Genomic DNA, 15,676 nt, shown 5'->3' with positions numbered 1-15,676 from the left:
CAGTGTTGAGACACCAGCTTTTATAACAACAAACTTTCTATAAATTCTCTTGTCTATTGCCCAGCATAAGTGACTGGAACATTGAAGCCAGTGTTAGAGGCCATTGGCTTAATGAACCTTATCCACACAGTAAATCTGACACTCTGGGACAGTGTCCCAGACGCAGTTAGTTATTAAGCCAAACATACTAGAGGCCAACTTTTGATGAAAAAGATATTCATGTAGTTTCAGCAAAATTAAGCTATTGGGAATACTAGACAAATGCCAGCAAGGGTTTTAAAAGTCCCGGATATCATTTTAATCTGAACTCAAATTTAAACTATGTTACACTACTAATACAGCCCTGGTGCATGCATGTAGTGCATGCTCAAGAACTAAATGGAATGCAGCCATTATTATCTGCTATGCATGTGCTTATCATGCTGTAATAAAACATGATATTGTTTGTTCACAGTATTTAAAATGTGATGATCAGCATGGTATGGAACAGCCTGAAAAAAGACGTGTCATAAAAGAGCCAGTGCGGCTTCAAGGCATGTTCTCATATGTGGTGATAACGCACACTCACACACAAGTACTGACAAAAAGCTGCAGGTGACTCAGGTTTCGATTCTGCGTCAGTATAATCCACATTGTTCAGCAGTCATGGGGTAAAGGTTCACGTAATTTTCTGTAAGAGGTCTTCACGTATTTGTGGAAGTTTAAAAGGACACTATAGTGTAACCTTTGTGCTAAATAATGTTCAATAAAGGCCGAGTATTGGACAGAGTATGAGTATGAGTATTTACATCCTTTTGAAATCCTTTGTTGAAATCCCACCTCTGAAAAGACTTTCGAAACACTTTGTGAAAAACAAAACAGCACACATAACTTGAGTTTAAAGAAGTAAAATAAACCTCCTTACCTTGCTGATATTATCAAATTTATTTACTTGCACACTGCCCTTTGAGTGGAACAAACAAGCAATCAAAGTTAGTGATTCAGGATATATGAGCTATTATATGACATGTATCTGATTAGAAATGTTTTTTGAGACATATGTGATTTCTTTTAATGATAAGCTTTAATATATATTTTTTTCTCTTAAAGCCACCTTCAGGATCAGCCTCATCTCCCCAAAAACAATCCTAAAAAAAAACAAAAAAAACAAAACAAGATGTTGTAGAGATGTAATCGGACATAATCACACAGCCCCCACCTCCGCCCAGTGCTGACAGACAAGTCGTGGAACGTTATAACCTTTGGTCTGCCACAAGGACTGCTCAGACTTTGGAACCAGGGCAACACATTTGCACGTCCTAGGACAGTAAAGACACAAGAACTATAAAAGCCGGAGGAACGTAAGAGAAGAATTAGTCTTCACAGAAAGAGGAGGACTCTCCTTAACTCAAGCCTTCCAGGAGCTTTACTTTAAGCCCATCATGGGGGGTATCAAGCTTTGCCTTTTGCTGCTTTTGGGCACATACACACTTGCCCGTAAGTATTACGATTTTATTTGGAAGCTGATAGAATTTAAGTATGTAATATTTTGTGTGTATTTTATGTGTGAATATATCTGAGAAAAGATTTAGTGAGTGTTTAGTTTGTGGTTTTGTGTAAATAAGCTGAGATGTTGCTGTTTTAAGGCAAATAAATAACTATTATAATATATTTATATTATATTTAATAGCATGTTTGGTACTTAAGCTTTCATTTTGTCATGTTAGTTTCATTAGTTGCTATTCAAAATGTTTTAAATGACTAAATTGGCTAAAAAATGGCCTGAGTAAACAATTTCTTTTGTCCTGTACAGAGCAAGATGTGGGAAGTGTTGAGGAACAATCTCCAGTTTGCTTTTGTGAGTTTCTTTTTTAATCTTAAACATTTTTAGATAATTCTGTAATTTAATTTAATAAATGTTTTATCGATGTGTTTGATGAGCTAACATTTCAGTAATCATTTTTTCATGTTTTCTTAGTCTTAAACTACCATTTAAAGTATTTAAATGTATATAAAGTATGAATTGGTTATCTAAGTGCAGTGTATAAACATTCAACATAAACATTGCAGTGATCTAACGACTGTTTGACTTTTTCATTTTTCAGTGGCCAAAAGATTCAAGAACTTCAGGCGATTTGTGTATGACTACGAAGCTGAGAACTTTAACGGTGTGACTGGCGCGACGGACAACAAGAGCGGACCCAAAGTCTCCTGCAAAGTATGTTTTTTCAGCACTGATCTTTCCCACAAACAAAATAGTCTTGTGACCCTGAATAATAGACAGTAGTACTAAAAAATGTTTCGCTGCACAGGTTGAAGTTGATGTTCCCCAGACCTGTAGCTTCGTCCTCCGCACAACAGAGTGCTCTCTGAGCGAGATTTCTGGTGTGGATGCAGAGGGGAACGCAGTGTATCGTCCTGCTGCTAAAACTCAGACTTTCAAAACTGCCATGGCCAAGTAAGTCGCCTTATAATGTTTCCAGCAGAAAATGTATCTGTAGTATCTAGTCCAAAAACAGCAAAGGAAAAAAATGATCATTATTAATGATGATCTGTTCTCGTCAACAGATACCCCTTGAAGATCGTAGTTGAAGGACAGACTGAAGTCAAGCTCTACCCTGAGGAAGATGAGCCTGTCAACATCCTGAACATCAAGAGGGGAATTGTCTCTGCTCTCATCGTGCCAGTAATGGAAGAGGAGAGGAACAAGAAAATGGTAGCTTCCCTGACTGTTTTATTGTGTTATTTATGTTACCAGTCAATTCAGGCCAGTCTCCGCCTGAAGTAGATTTTGATGCTGTTTGTGATGTGGACTGTGTGGATAAACAAGTTGCACAAGAGTAGATAAGCTGACCCAACCAAAGGTGATAACCAGACTCCTGTAACATCATGTCCTCACAATGACTCACTTCATCTGCAGGTCAAAGTCCTAGATAAGTTTTATCTTGCTAATGGCATCACCTGCTCTCATAATGGGTGGGGGCAATCTTTCAGATCAATTGATAATCAGATTTCAGGGAGATTGCTGAAGGACCAAAAAGCACGTCTATCACGTCAGCTCTTTCAGCTTTGGTTTTGTTTAATTGTTTCCAACATCCTCAGTATTGATAATGCCTCTCATTATTTTTCAGGCCTCTGTGCATGGAGTCTGCCCCACCGACTTCACCGTCAACACCAGGGAGGACATTGCCACCGATGTGACTGTCAGCAGGGATCTTTCTAAATGTGACTCCTTCTTTGCCCGTAGGCAGGACACCAGTCCTCTGGCCCTCATCACTGGCATGGTATGAGATGAAGCAACGTATCGAACACACTAAACACTGAACTCATACCTCATACTGTAATCATCACAAACTAAATCCAAAGATTTGTTAGATTGTGTATAGGATTTAAAAACACAAAAAAGTATAGGTAATGATAAGCATTCTATGAATAAAAAATCTTAATAAAATGATATTATTTATGTTTATGTTCTAATAAACAGTGATTTTGTCTTTCTACCATCAGAACTACCCTCTGTCCAAGATGATCAGCAGCACCCAGACTTGCAACTACAAGTTTGACAACCAAAAGAAGCACATGACCCGTGGCGTCTGCACAGAGAAACACATCTTCATGCCCCTCTCCTACAAGTATGTCTCAAAACAATGACGTATGCACGAAATATAGTATCAATGAAAGTCTTTTAGACCCTCTTAAGAGGGCCATACTTGCCAGTTGCCCGGAGCACAAATTGAAAATGTGATTTATTTCATTACTTGTGCACAATTGTTTGAATGTCTTAACTTCTACATGCTTTAGAAAATGTCTGAATTGTTATTTGTGTAGAATGAACATTGAATTGCTTGAAATATAAAATACACTTTAGGATTTTGCACATTTTGTTTTCCTAACTGGCCCCTATTTCCAAAAAGTTCCAAACAAACAAACAGAGTTTGCTGATATCAAATGACCAGTTTGCTGATAATGTTTCATTTCCTCTGCGAACAGGAACGAATATGGAATTTCCACCGTGGTGAAGCAGACTGTGACTCTGAGGGAGACTGCCAAGATCAATGACAGAATCTTTGACCACAGTGAGTATTTCACTTTTTAAAAATACCTTGTAAAATTACACAGTCTGCTAAACTTTTCAGCATTTTCTTACTTTTTGTGCTACAATTCCGTGCAGGTGAGAACAACCTCAAGTATCTATCCATGGACGTCACTGACGACAAGCTCCCTCTGCAGACCAAGGATTCTGTCATTCTCACACTCCAGCAGCTGAACAACCTGCCGAGTACCACTCAGGGAGAAAAGCGTGCAAGCCTCTTCCACAGCCTGGTGTCTGAGCTGCGTGGCCTTAACGTTGATGCCCTGGAATCTGCTGTTCTTGAGATGATGGACATGTCCATGTCTCTGTCATGGCAAGCTCTCGCTCAGTGCGGCACCCCAGAATGCACCAGCGCCATGCTGAAGGTTCTCAGGACCTTTGATGAAAGTTCTCTTGAGGTTGATGCCACTGTCTACGCCCTGGGCCTGATGCCTAACCCCTCCCGCCTTATGGTGAAAGACATGCTGGCAATGGCTCAAAACAAGCAGAGCAGACCCATCATGTATGCCCTGAGCAATGCAGTCAGGAAGTAAGTATACCTACATATCATCTTTTTAAAATCTTCCTCTGTACTGTATCAGTAAGTGGTGGTTTCTGTTTTATATAGCTAATGTCTAACAATGTCACTAGGCTTTACCAGGCTGAGGGCGTCACCCCTGAGATCACTGCTGTGTCTGAGTTGATGGCTTCTCTCCTGGGAGCAGACTGTGCTGGAGACAAAGATCTGATCTTCCTGACACTGAGGGTAGGTAACCAGCTGTGACTGTAAATCACTTATAAAAATATAACTCTACTAGCAACTTTCCGTTTCATGTTTTTCAAATTGTCTATACTATTCCATCCAGGTCATTGGCAACATGGGAGATGCAATGGACGTTGCTGACCCTGCTATAAAGAACACCCTGCTGAAGTGCATGAGACAGCCTGCAACCACACTGTCTGTGCAGTTGGCTGCCATCCAGGCTTTCAGACGCATGACTGTGACAGATGAGGTAACCAACATGCCCCTTCACAGATGAACAGTATCCTCTTTTTTCATTTCATGAATTACAGTAAAAAAAACTGTTGTTTTTCTATCTAGGTTCGCTCTAACCTCCAGAGGGTCAGCCAGTACCCCAAGGGTGCTGTGCAGAAGCGCCTGGCAGCTTACCTAATCCTGATGAGGAATCCCCAGGACAGTGACATTGAGATGGTGAAGAAGCTGCTTAAGTCAGAACAGAATGCACAGATCAAGTCCTTTGTGACCTCCCACATCTTCAACATCATTTCCTCCACTGATTCAGAGACCCAAAAGTAAGATGAAGCGCAATTCATGCTTTATTTAATGGACATACTGTGTTATTTAACAACCCGACTGCATACATTCAGCTGATTTGTTGTTTTACATTTTATTATTACCCCAGGCTCGGTAAGAAGATAATGGATGCCCTGCAGGACACCAACGTTGCCACACACAGCGACTACACCACAAAGTCTCGCAACTACAAGCTGGGCGTGGCACATGAGAACATGCAGGCCAGCATTCAGGGCAACGTTATCTTTGATCCCAGTAACCAGTTGCCAAGGGAGGTCTTGCTAGAAACTACCCTGAAAGCTTTTGGTTTCAGCATGAATATTTGGGAGGTATGTATTACTGTATGTATTTTTGCCAAATTCAAAAAATCTGCAAGATTCAGAATTTAACACACTAAACCTACACTGGTGTTGAATCTGTTTGTGTCATTTTTTCCAATAGGTTGGCATGGAAGGAAAGGGCTTTGAGCCAACCATTGATGCTTTGTTTGGAAAGAACGGGTTCTTCCCTGACACTTTGAGCAAGGCTCTGTACTGGGCTGTAGATAAAGTACCAGAAATGGACAAATGGGTTCTTACCCAGGAATCAGAAGGACGCAAGGTATATATATCTTAATTATCACTATTAAACACTCTCAGTCTGAATTATCATTTTTACTCATAACACAATTTTTTTTCCCAAGGTTCCTGAAAATCTTGTGAGAGAAATTGTTCGCAACTTCAACAAACTGATAAAAGATCTGCAGAGTCAGGAGTCTCCAGAGGCCATGGCCTACCTGAGGATCTTGGGAGCTGAGTTTGGCTACATCAAGGGCAGCGATCTGGAATTTGTTGCAAGAAATGCAATGATGTATGCAGAAATTTTCATGAAGATCATTCCTGCTAAGGTACTGTTCTATATTCCTGTTATCCATTTAATATAATACATGTCCTACAAATTACAAACCTTTTTCTATACCAGAGCAAGACAGAATTCAAAGTGACTGTTGATTCTTTTTACCAGATGATGGGTAACCTGATGGCCACAACGAAGAATGAGGTCTTTGCCCATTACATCTTCATGGACAACAAATTCATCATGCCAACAGCATCTGGCTTGCCTCTGACATTTGCTCTGTCTGGCACCTTTACTCCTGGCGCAGTGGGAGGCATTCGCATGTCTCAAAATATGGTAAATTTTTAAATTCTCTATAAAAAAAAGTATTTAATCAAATGCTGTGAAAAGCGTTCAAATATGTAATAATAATAATTCAATATAGGTAGCAGAATAGTTATTTGAGATTTCAGTTGTAGCTGTATGATGTAGCTCTGCATTTCTTATGTTTTTTCATGTCTCTGCAGCCTATTTATTTTCATGTGATCCATGTTTTATTCGCAGAATGAGCTGTTGTTCAGGCCCTCTGTTGGAGTTGAGTTTGTGACTCAGATGGGAGTCCAGGTCCCTGAATTTGTTGAGGCCGCTGTTGAGATGCACACCAACATGTACCATGAGAGCACATTCAATGCAAAGATCAGCATGGAGCAGGGCCAGGTCAAGCTTTCCATCCCGGCCCCACAAGACACCACAAAGCTCTTCAGCATCAGGTAACATTAAAAACATTTATATATTTCACTTAATAAATAAAGTTGTTTTGTGCCATTGTTGTAGTATATAGTTTTGTTTTTTGTGTTTTCCCTTCATTAACCTGTTGTACGTCACATGCAGGTGTTCTTCAAGGTTTAACAACATTAGTAGAGGATAGAAACTCATTCTAATGTTTTTTCTTTGAAATAGCAATAACGTGCTGATTGTGGGCGCTGATCAGGCTACAATGATCCCAAGCACAGAAGGTGAAGCAAGCTGCAGACCTCTCTTCTCTGGAATCCAGTACTGCACCAAAACACTTACCACCACCGGTGATCAGACTGATGCTCCTTACTTCCCTCTGAATGGAGAGAACAAGTAAGTTTTTTTTGACAAATCTGGGATTATAATGTCAGTTTTAATGAGCAATTGCAGAGTACATAGTACAATATTATCAGTGACATAAACTTTTTTTCACCCAAGGTTTAATCTGGAGATCAAGCCTACTAATGATGTCTCTGAGTACACAGCCACCATCGCCTACAAACTCCTCAGTGAAGGAAAGGACGGTCGCCACAAGGTTGACTCTGTGAAGTTCATCCTGAGAGCTGAGGGTATGTGCATCTGATAATGAAAAACTGACTTTTTTACGTGCCACAACCTCCTTTTTCATTTCATGAAAATTAAGTTTCTTTCAACTTTTTTTTGTCACTTAAGGTGATCAGCCTACCGAGGCTACAGCCACCATGAAATACAACAGGAACAGGAATGTCTTCACCACCCAAATTGAGATACCTGACTTTGATGTTGAGGCCGGCGTTAAGATTGGCATGACTGACAGCAGTGCCAAAGGCAAATCCATTACCCTTGAGATCTCCAACAAGAACGTGCCCCAGCTTTCTCTGATTGGCCGTGCCAAGTGAGTGAACCCAGCCACAAACTTTGTTTAAACACGTTGTCAATAAATAATATATCTTACTTAAAGCTACATACGCATCATGTTTTATTAATCACAGGATTCAGGCCATGACTGATGGCATGCTGCAGGTTCAGCTGTTAGTCCCCTCACTCAAGACTGATGCCGCCATCACTGCTACCATGAGCAAAGCTGACGGACTCGCCATGGAGATCAAAAGTGATGTCAAGCTGCCAGAGACCACCTCTGTTCAGGCAGTCACATTCAAATATGGTATGTCCTTTTAAGAAAATAATGTTAATGGACTTCAGAAATTTATGATTTCAGGCATTAGTCTGAAGATGTCACATGTAAAATTAAAATGCTAAATATTTTATATATCAGGTGAAGACCAGGCTGAGGTTCAGCTGATGTCCAACATGAATGCTGAAACTAAGCTCCTGGTGCCTTACACTAAGGCTCTCCAGGCCTGGCTCATGCAGTTTGGGGAGGATGTCATGGACCAGCAGGTTGTCAAGACTGACATGAAACTGCGTCATATTGTCAACAAGGCAGTTGAGGTGAGAAAAAATATTATCATTCTAAATATTTGAGCAGACTTTGACTTAGCTCTACATCTTCCAGACTAGGGCATTAAAAATGTGTCGTTTTTCCCTCAGGCCAGCAATATCTGGATGGACAAGATCACAACTGATGTTCCCTATGTTCAGACCCTGAGGAACAAAATGACAAATGTGGAAATGCCCTCCATGCCTGAAAACCTATTCATGAACCTGTAAGTAAACCCCATGTCTAATAATTTCATCAGTTTTATCCTGATAAAATTAAGTGAAATAACTAACGTTTACTCTCCAGTTGAATGTCTGTTTTAAATTTAACAAATGTTCGTCCTTTCACCAGTGAAAGCACATTCAAATACCGCTTCAACCAGGACCGTTTGACCATCAGCATTCCTCTGCCTCTTGGAGGCAAATCATCTGAGGAGCTTAGGATCCCTGCAGTGGTCACCTCCCCACGCATTTCCATCCCTCAGCTGGACATGGAGTTGGCTTCTAATGAGATCCAAATCCCCACCTTTACCATCCCATCTGACTATGATCTCACCCTGCCTCTGATGGGAATGGCTGAAGTGTCTGCCAAGGTCAACAGCAACTATTATAATTGGGAGGCAACCGTGGCTGCTGGTAACCAAACTGCAGAGTCTCCTAACTACATTGCCAAGTTCAGCATCCTGGCTGACAGTCCAATCAAGGTTCTCTCCTTCTCAACTGAGGGTAATTTAATGTTTTTATTAATTAAAAATAATAAGAAGTTATTGGTTTGTTATTTAACGCAAGAGAAACAACATAAAAGTGTATACTAATTATTATTTCACTGTTTTGTCTGTTTTAAAGGAGCTACAGAAATCACTGACACAGCGGAGAAAACTATGAAATTCATGGCCAGTGGTTCCCTGAAACATATGCTCATGAACACAGAATTTAATGTGCTAGAAACCATTGCTGTCACAGATAATGTAATGTCAACAGGAAAGTACAATGTGCTTGCCAACACTCCTCTGGGTTTGGAGACTTCTCTGGCTGTTACCACCCAGGTCGTCCTAGATACAAACACGCTCTCTGGAGATATCAACACAGATGGAAGTGTGACTGTTGGACCCATGACTGCTAGCACCACCTATCTCTACACCTTCTCTGTTGAGCCAAAGAAGAAAGAAGCAAGACTGGAGAGTAATCTGAGAGTGAACTCTGAAATCCTGAAGATTTCAAACAAGATCACAGCATCATATGCAAATGAAGAGCTTCTGATTGGGTCAAATACCAACATGATCAGTGACCCCATTAAGCACACCACCAAAATGAGTCTTAGCTACAAGGATGTCCAGCTTACCATCCACTCTGACTCTGTGACCAAGGCTAGTGAGCGAATGATGCGTAGCCAGATTGAGTTCTCTGCCTCTAAAGAACAGGTCAGCCTCAGGATAGAGAATCAAGCTGATGACACAGTAAACCGTGCCTACTCTTTGCTCACTGGGTCCATGAACCCCTCTGGCTTGGAGATCAATGCTGATGCTTCCTTGAACATCTTTTCAAGCCTTGCCTCTCACAAGGCAACTTTGTCCCTGAACAGGAATGGCCTGACCACCAGCTGTACAACAACAGCTCAGCACAGCCCACTGACCTTTGAGAATGTTTTCCACGGTGGAGTTGATGCCTCTGGTGCCACTGTGTCTCTCATCACCAAGGGAGGCATTAGAGAAAATAAGGCTGAGCTCAATTTTGATGGAAAAATTGCAAGTACAGAAGTATATCTCAACAGCATCCTAAAGGGTAACCTTTTTGATATCAACACCAGGAACAGAATGAACCTCAGATTGAATGAAGATGGCTTGATCCTCTCTAACAACATCGTTGGATCTCTCAATGAGATGAGAACCGAAAACAGCCACTCACTGTCTCTTACACTGAGATCGTTTACCCTCAACTCCAAGACTAACAGCGTCCTTGACAAGAGCAACTCCTACATGCATGACATCACAGTAAACATGGAGCGCTTTACTGCCTCGGTTATTGCGAAAAATGACCTGAAGATCATGGAGATTAACTTTGTGAATGATGCGCAGTTCAGGGCAGAGCCCTACAACATGCAGCTGACCGGAACAATGACAGGAGTCTTCTCAGAGGAAGAGCTCAAGCACACCTATGAAGTCAAGTTTGCTGACATGGTCCTCTCTGCAAGATACAATACCAACGGTAAACTCCTGGGAACTCGCATGACGCATACCGCTGATATGGAGGTTTCTGGTCTGACCATGAAGTTCAACAATGTGGCTAACTTGAACTCACCACTTCTTCGTCTAGACAGCACAGTCAAAACTGTTGCTGCACCCTTCACTCTGAACATTGATGCCGTTTTGAACACAGATGGTGAAGTGTATCTGTATGGCCAGCACAGCGGTGAACTATATAGCAAATTCCTCCTGAAAGCAGAACCCATGCTATTCACACATTCATTTGAGTACAGAGCCTCATCCACACATGAACTGGAAGGCAGAACACCTGTCAAGACCAACATGGAAAACCAGTTCAATAGCATGCTGAGCCTCCAAGAGCAAAGTGTCACACTGAAGATGAAATCCAAAGTAAATGAGCATACATTTGATCAAGGAATTAGTGCCTATAACAAGGCAGAGAGGATTGGTATTGAGGTGACAGGAGCTGCCACAACCCCTCTCTTCAGTGAAGCCAGTGAAGATTACACCATTTCTGCATTTGTGAAGTATGACAAGAACAGTGACAGTCATTTTATCCAGATCCCATTTATTGAGCATCTGCCTGCAGTTATTGAAAGTGTAAAGACCACAATGATGAGAATGATGGACCAGAGCATGGAGATGTTGAAAGACATCAACACCAGGTATGAGATCAGTGCCAAGTTTCAGAACAAAGTGTCAGAACTGAAGGAGGTCATTGACAACTTTGACTTCAACCTCTTTGTCCAAGACTTGAGGAGGTTTATCAACTCAATGGAAAACTATGTGATCAACCTGACAGCCAAGTTCCCAACTGAGAAAGTCATGAATGTGTTGAAATCAGTGATGGATGCTACCATGGCCTGGATCAAGAAGCATAACATTGCTAACAGGTTCAATGTAATTTATGCCAAAGTAGAGGAGATCCTCTCCAGCTATGAGGTTGAGAAGATAATTGGAGCCATCATGGATGAGGTTGTTAAAATTATGAGGCAGTACCAGGTGAGGGAAAAGATTCAGTCTGCATTTGCTGCTGTCAGGTCAATTAACATCCAGCCTTTGCTCAAAAGAGTTATGGTACCTGTTCAGGAGCTTGTGAACGAACTGTATTCCTTTGACTTCAGACAGCTGATTGATGACATGAATGACTATTTCATGAGATTGGTCCAGAAAATCAAATCTTTTGATTATGACACATTCACTGTGGAGCTGAAAGAGAAAGTGGTAGATATGAGCAAGATTCCCTGTTTTGGAAAACTCTATGGAGAGTTCAGAGTTAGCTCACCTCATTACACACTCAGTACCACTGCTGACCTGGAGAACACCACAACTACATCAGTCACACCAGAGTTCAAAATGAACCTTAACTCAAAGGCTACATCTACTTTGAGAATCCTTGACTTCAGTGTAGATGCCAGTGCTCATGTTGCAGCACCCAAGATGAGTCGTCTGTCTATCTCTGAGAACATCAAAGTTGACCAGTCATGTTTTACACTTGACCACAAGGGATCAATGACTCTCTATGGCCTGTCAGCTCAAGCCTCTGCTGAAACTACAGCAAATGCCAACACTGAGCTCTATGTTGCACAGTTAGTCAATAATGCATTCTTTGCCATGGAAAATGGAGTTTCTGCCACTGTAGAGACTAGTTACAAACACACTCTCAACATGCCATCCCTGACCATCTTCAGTGAAACATCAGTGAATCAAAAGACTATTTTCCAGCTTGAGGCTGGCACCGCCAAACTGACCATTAACAATCTGGGCAATGGAAAATATGCAGTTCAGGTATTCTCAGATGAGGCAACCCACAAGAGTGACATAGAGGTGGTCATGGATCTCCACAGAACTAAAGTGACTTTCACTGGAGCAACAGGTAGTAGCAACTTTAAAATGAATCAAAATGTGGTTGCTGATATGTGCATTTTCTCCCACGTGACTCTTGATGCCAAGATTGAGACAGAAACACCCTTCATGAAGGGCAGCATTGCAGAGGTCAAATTCCAGGCTAAGGCTGGAGACCTGATTATCGATCTCACTGCCTCACACAGTGCAGAGCTTGTTGAACAGATTGAGGGAACTATCTCAAATTTTGTGATGGCTTCAGTTACACCTAGTGAGCTTGTGTTTGACACCAAGAATAAGGGAAATGTCAAGGTTGCTCTGCCATTCAGCCTGTCTGGAAAAATGGATCTCCAGAATGACATCTCTCTTACCCTGAACTCTGAAGCTCTACAAGCTAGCTGGACAGGTCTGGCTAGATTTAACCAGTACAAATACTCCCATTACTTCTCCATGGATAATGGTGATAGAGAAATTGACATATATTTTCAGATTAATGGAGTAGCAGACCTGGAAGTACTGAAGGTGCCAATTACCATTCCTGCAATAACTGTTCCATTCGTTGGCATGAAGACACCTAGAGTCGAAGACTATTCACTGTGGGAAGACACTGGTCTGAGCTACTTCCTGACCACAACTCAGCAGACATTTGACATGAACTCCAGGCTGAAGTACAAGAAGAACCCTGAGATGATCACCATTGACATTAATGTGGATCCACTCATCAATGTCATTAACACCAATGTCAAGACTCTGCACAAGAAAGTGCTCATCAGCAAGGATAAGGCTGCTGCCATGCTGGCTTCATCTTATGACATAGCAAGAGCAGAGTATGAAAAATATAGTATTGAGTTGCCCAAAACCATCACAGTCCCTGCCTACAAAGTTCCAGTGATGAATGTTGAGGTGTCCACATTCACCATTCCCCTGCCTGACGTCACTCTCATCACAATGCCTGCTCTGCATGTCCCATCTGCTCTCAGCAAGCTCACTCTTCCAAAAATCACTCTGCCCAAAATCCAGAAGATCAAGATCCCTGTAATGGGTGATCTAACCTATGAGTTCACCATGAAAACAGCAATGCTCACGCTCAAAACTGATGCCAGCATCCTTAACCAGGACAGCATCATCATGAAGCTTGATGCTTCCTCATCCTCTGAATTTGAATTCCTGACTGGTAAGATTGAGGGCACCACCAACGTGAACACAGTCGGTGGACTTAGAATGGCCTCTGCCCTGTCTGCAAAACATGCAATGCTGGAGGGAAACCATGAAAGCACCATCAACCTAAGTTATGAAAATGTAGATACTTCCATCACCAATTCAGCAAAGGTTAACATTCCTAACCTGAATATGGAAATCTACCAGGAGATTACTGGCAATCCAGACGAAGGCCTTGTTGTCTCTATGTCCACTCCATCTGCAGGACTCATTGCACTTCAAATGCAGACTAAGCGCCCAGCACAAGTGAAAGCAAGACTCTATGGTCGCTACCCAGTAAGTGAATGTTTGTTTACTTGTTTACTCATTAATCGCCTTTGATTGTGTTTTCATGTAAATATGTGTATTTATATTTTATTAATATATATTTTGTTTCATGTTTACTTTTTCCCACAGTCTGAGCCAACAACAGACATTGATATCGTAGGTCTGAAAATGTCTGTGATGAACTCTGAGAAGCTGAACCTTCAGGCAACCTGGAATATGGAGATGCCATATGAGATGATGCTAGGACTGAAGAAAGAGGTGCCCAGAGCCATGAATGTGGCGAGAGATGCTGGTGAAATGACATCTATGTTCATCTATGGACTTGCTTTGACAGCTGAGAATATTTATGAGAAGGCTAGTGTACAGGGTAAAATGATGTTCAAGAGGGCTGTTGACAATCTTCCAGCAGTATATCCTTACAGTGTTTTGGCAACTATCACAGATGAGACCACTGTGATCCTCAAAGGGTACCAAAAGAAAGTTGAAATTATTTTTGATGCTGTTGTGAAATTCCTGAGAGACACCACGTTCCAGATTCCTGGGTATGAGCGTAGGATGTCTGGTCTTGAGATCTACCAGGAATCCAGTGCATTTGTTGTCGCAGTCTTTGAGGAGGCTGTTGAAAAGATTCCAGAGTACTTTTCCTCCATGTTTACAGCAGTTCTTGATTATTTCAATGCCATTGAATTCACCCTTCCTGGCTCTAACCATATTGTCAGGGGAAGAGAAATTCTTGATGACTTGCTTGAAGCTTTGAGGAAAATTCAGAACCAAGTAATTGTGACTGTGAGGAAACTGGGGGATATCAAGCTGGAAGATATCATTAGCAAACTCTCTGCATTCGTGCAGTTTACCTTTGAACAAAGTGAGAAGTTGCTCCAAACCATAAAATCTCAGGATGTAGAGAGGCTCACCACCTTTGTGAATGATGTATACAATGATGCCATCAACTCCCGTATCCTGGCTGATATTACCAAGCAGGTTAAAGCGGTCCAAAGAATTGTTATTACATATCTGAAATCTGTGCAAGCTAAACTTGAGACCATTTTTGCTAGCGTGTCTACTGAACAACTTCAAGCTGACATCCAGTCCTGGATTAATGTAATGGTAAAACGTGTTAATGCTTACCACAACAATGTCATTAAGACCCTCAAGGAGAAAAGCAAAGCTGTTCAACCATTTGTGAGAGTAGGTGACAGACAGATGGAGGTCGACATTCCTTTCCCATTTGCTGCCTAATTCAACTAACTGACCATGACTAACAGTGTTTCTATTTTCTGTTGTGTAACCATTTAAGACAACAGTAAATCTATTCTTCCAAAAAATACAAAGCTGCATGCTAACAAGTGTTTTCTGCACCCGGATTCTTGTCTCTCTACTCTGTTTTTGAAATTATTCATTTTGTTTGTTATTCCACAGTTGACTCCCAGTTGTTTTGATCCTACTGTGCTCGCTTTGTGTCTTGTACTATTTAAAAAAAACAATATGTGACCATCAATAAAGACAGTTTGTACTGCACACATCTCTGCCCATTTCTTATATATTTTCTTTAATATAAATAACTGTGCTCTAACATCCTCAAAGGCTTATAATAGTAAAAGTGTAAGCAAAGGTAATATGATAGATATATTTTTACAATAATAATTCCTCCATGATGGTGCTACATTGCATAAATTGTCATTTTGCTCACATGAAGCACTTTAGCTTTACTTAAAGTTTAAAAAATAATACAAATAAAACTGCTCATTA

The 15,676-nt window shown here is 41.2% G+C and overlaps 1 protein-coding gene across 1 annotated transcript; it reads left to right on the top strand.

Annotated features, from left to right (window-relative positions):
- The first annotated feature begins 1,275 nt into the window (after window positions 1–1,275).
- On the top strand, window positions 1,276–15,445 carry LOC104926780 (apolipoprotein B-100). Its single transcript, XM_019266464.2, has 26 exons — window positions 1,276–1,476; window positions 1,793–1,837; window positions 2,085–2,197; window positions 2,292–2,437; window positions 2,548–2,695; window positions 3,111–3,263; window positions 3,487–3,611; window positions 3,970–4,055; window positions 4,151–4,601; window positions 4,703–4,817; window positions 4,918–5,064; window positions 5,154–5,365; window positions 5,476–5,695; window positions 5,808–5,966; window positions 6,049–6,252; window positions 6,369–6,536; window positions 6,744–6,949; window positions 7,140–7,307; window positions 7,413–7,543; window positions 7,647–7,848; window positions 7,946–8,118; window positions 8,230–8,405; window positions 8,505–8,620; window positions 8,746–9,119; window positions 9,240–13,936; window positions 14,057–15,445. The coding sequence occupies exons 1-26, from the start codon at window positions 1,422–1,424 to the stop codon at window positions 15,164–15,166; spliced, it is 9,900 nt and encodes a 3,299-aa protein (XP_019122009.2). The 5' UTR covers window positions 1,276–1,421; the 3' UTR covers window positions 15,167–15,445.
- Window positions 15,446–15,676: the final 231 nt, after the last annotated feature.

The sequence above is a fragment of the Larimichthys crocea genome, chromosome XI, assembly GCF_000972845.2.
Source record: "Larimichthys crocea isolate SSNF chromosome XI, L_crocea_2.0, whole genome shotgun sequence".
NCBI classification, from domain to species: Eukaryota; Metazoa; Chordata; class Actinopteri; family Sciaenidae; genus Larimichthys; species Larimichthys crocea.
Note: the sequence above shows the minus strand (reverse complement) of the source record. Positions and strands in the feature narration are given on the sequence as shown.

Coding starts and splice junctions, on each gene's coding strand:
- LOC104926780 (XM_019266464.2), top strand. CDS start 1,422: ATGGGGGGTATCAAGCTTTGCCTTTTGCTGCTTTTGGGCACATACACA. Junction 1,838..2,084: donor ACAATCTCCAGTTTGCTTTT/GTGAGTTTCTTT, acceptor TTCATTTTTCAG/TGGCCAAAAGATTCAAGAAC. Junction 5,065..5,153: donor GCATGACTGTGACAGATGAG/GTAACCAACATG, acceptor TTTTCTATCTAG/GTTCGCTCTAACCTCCAGAG.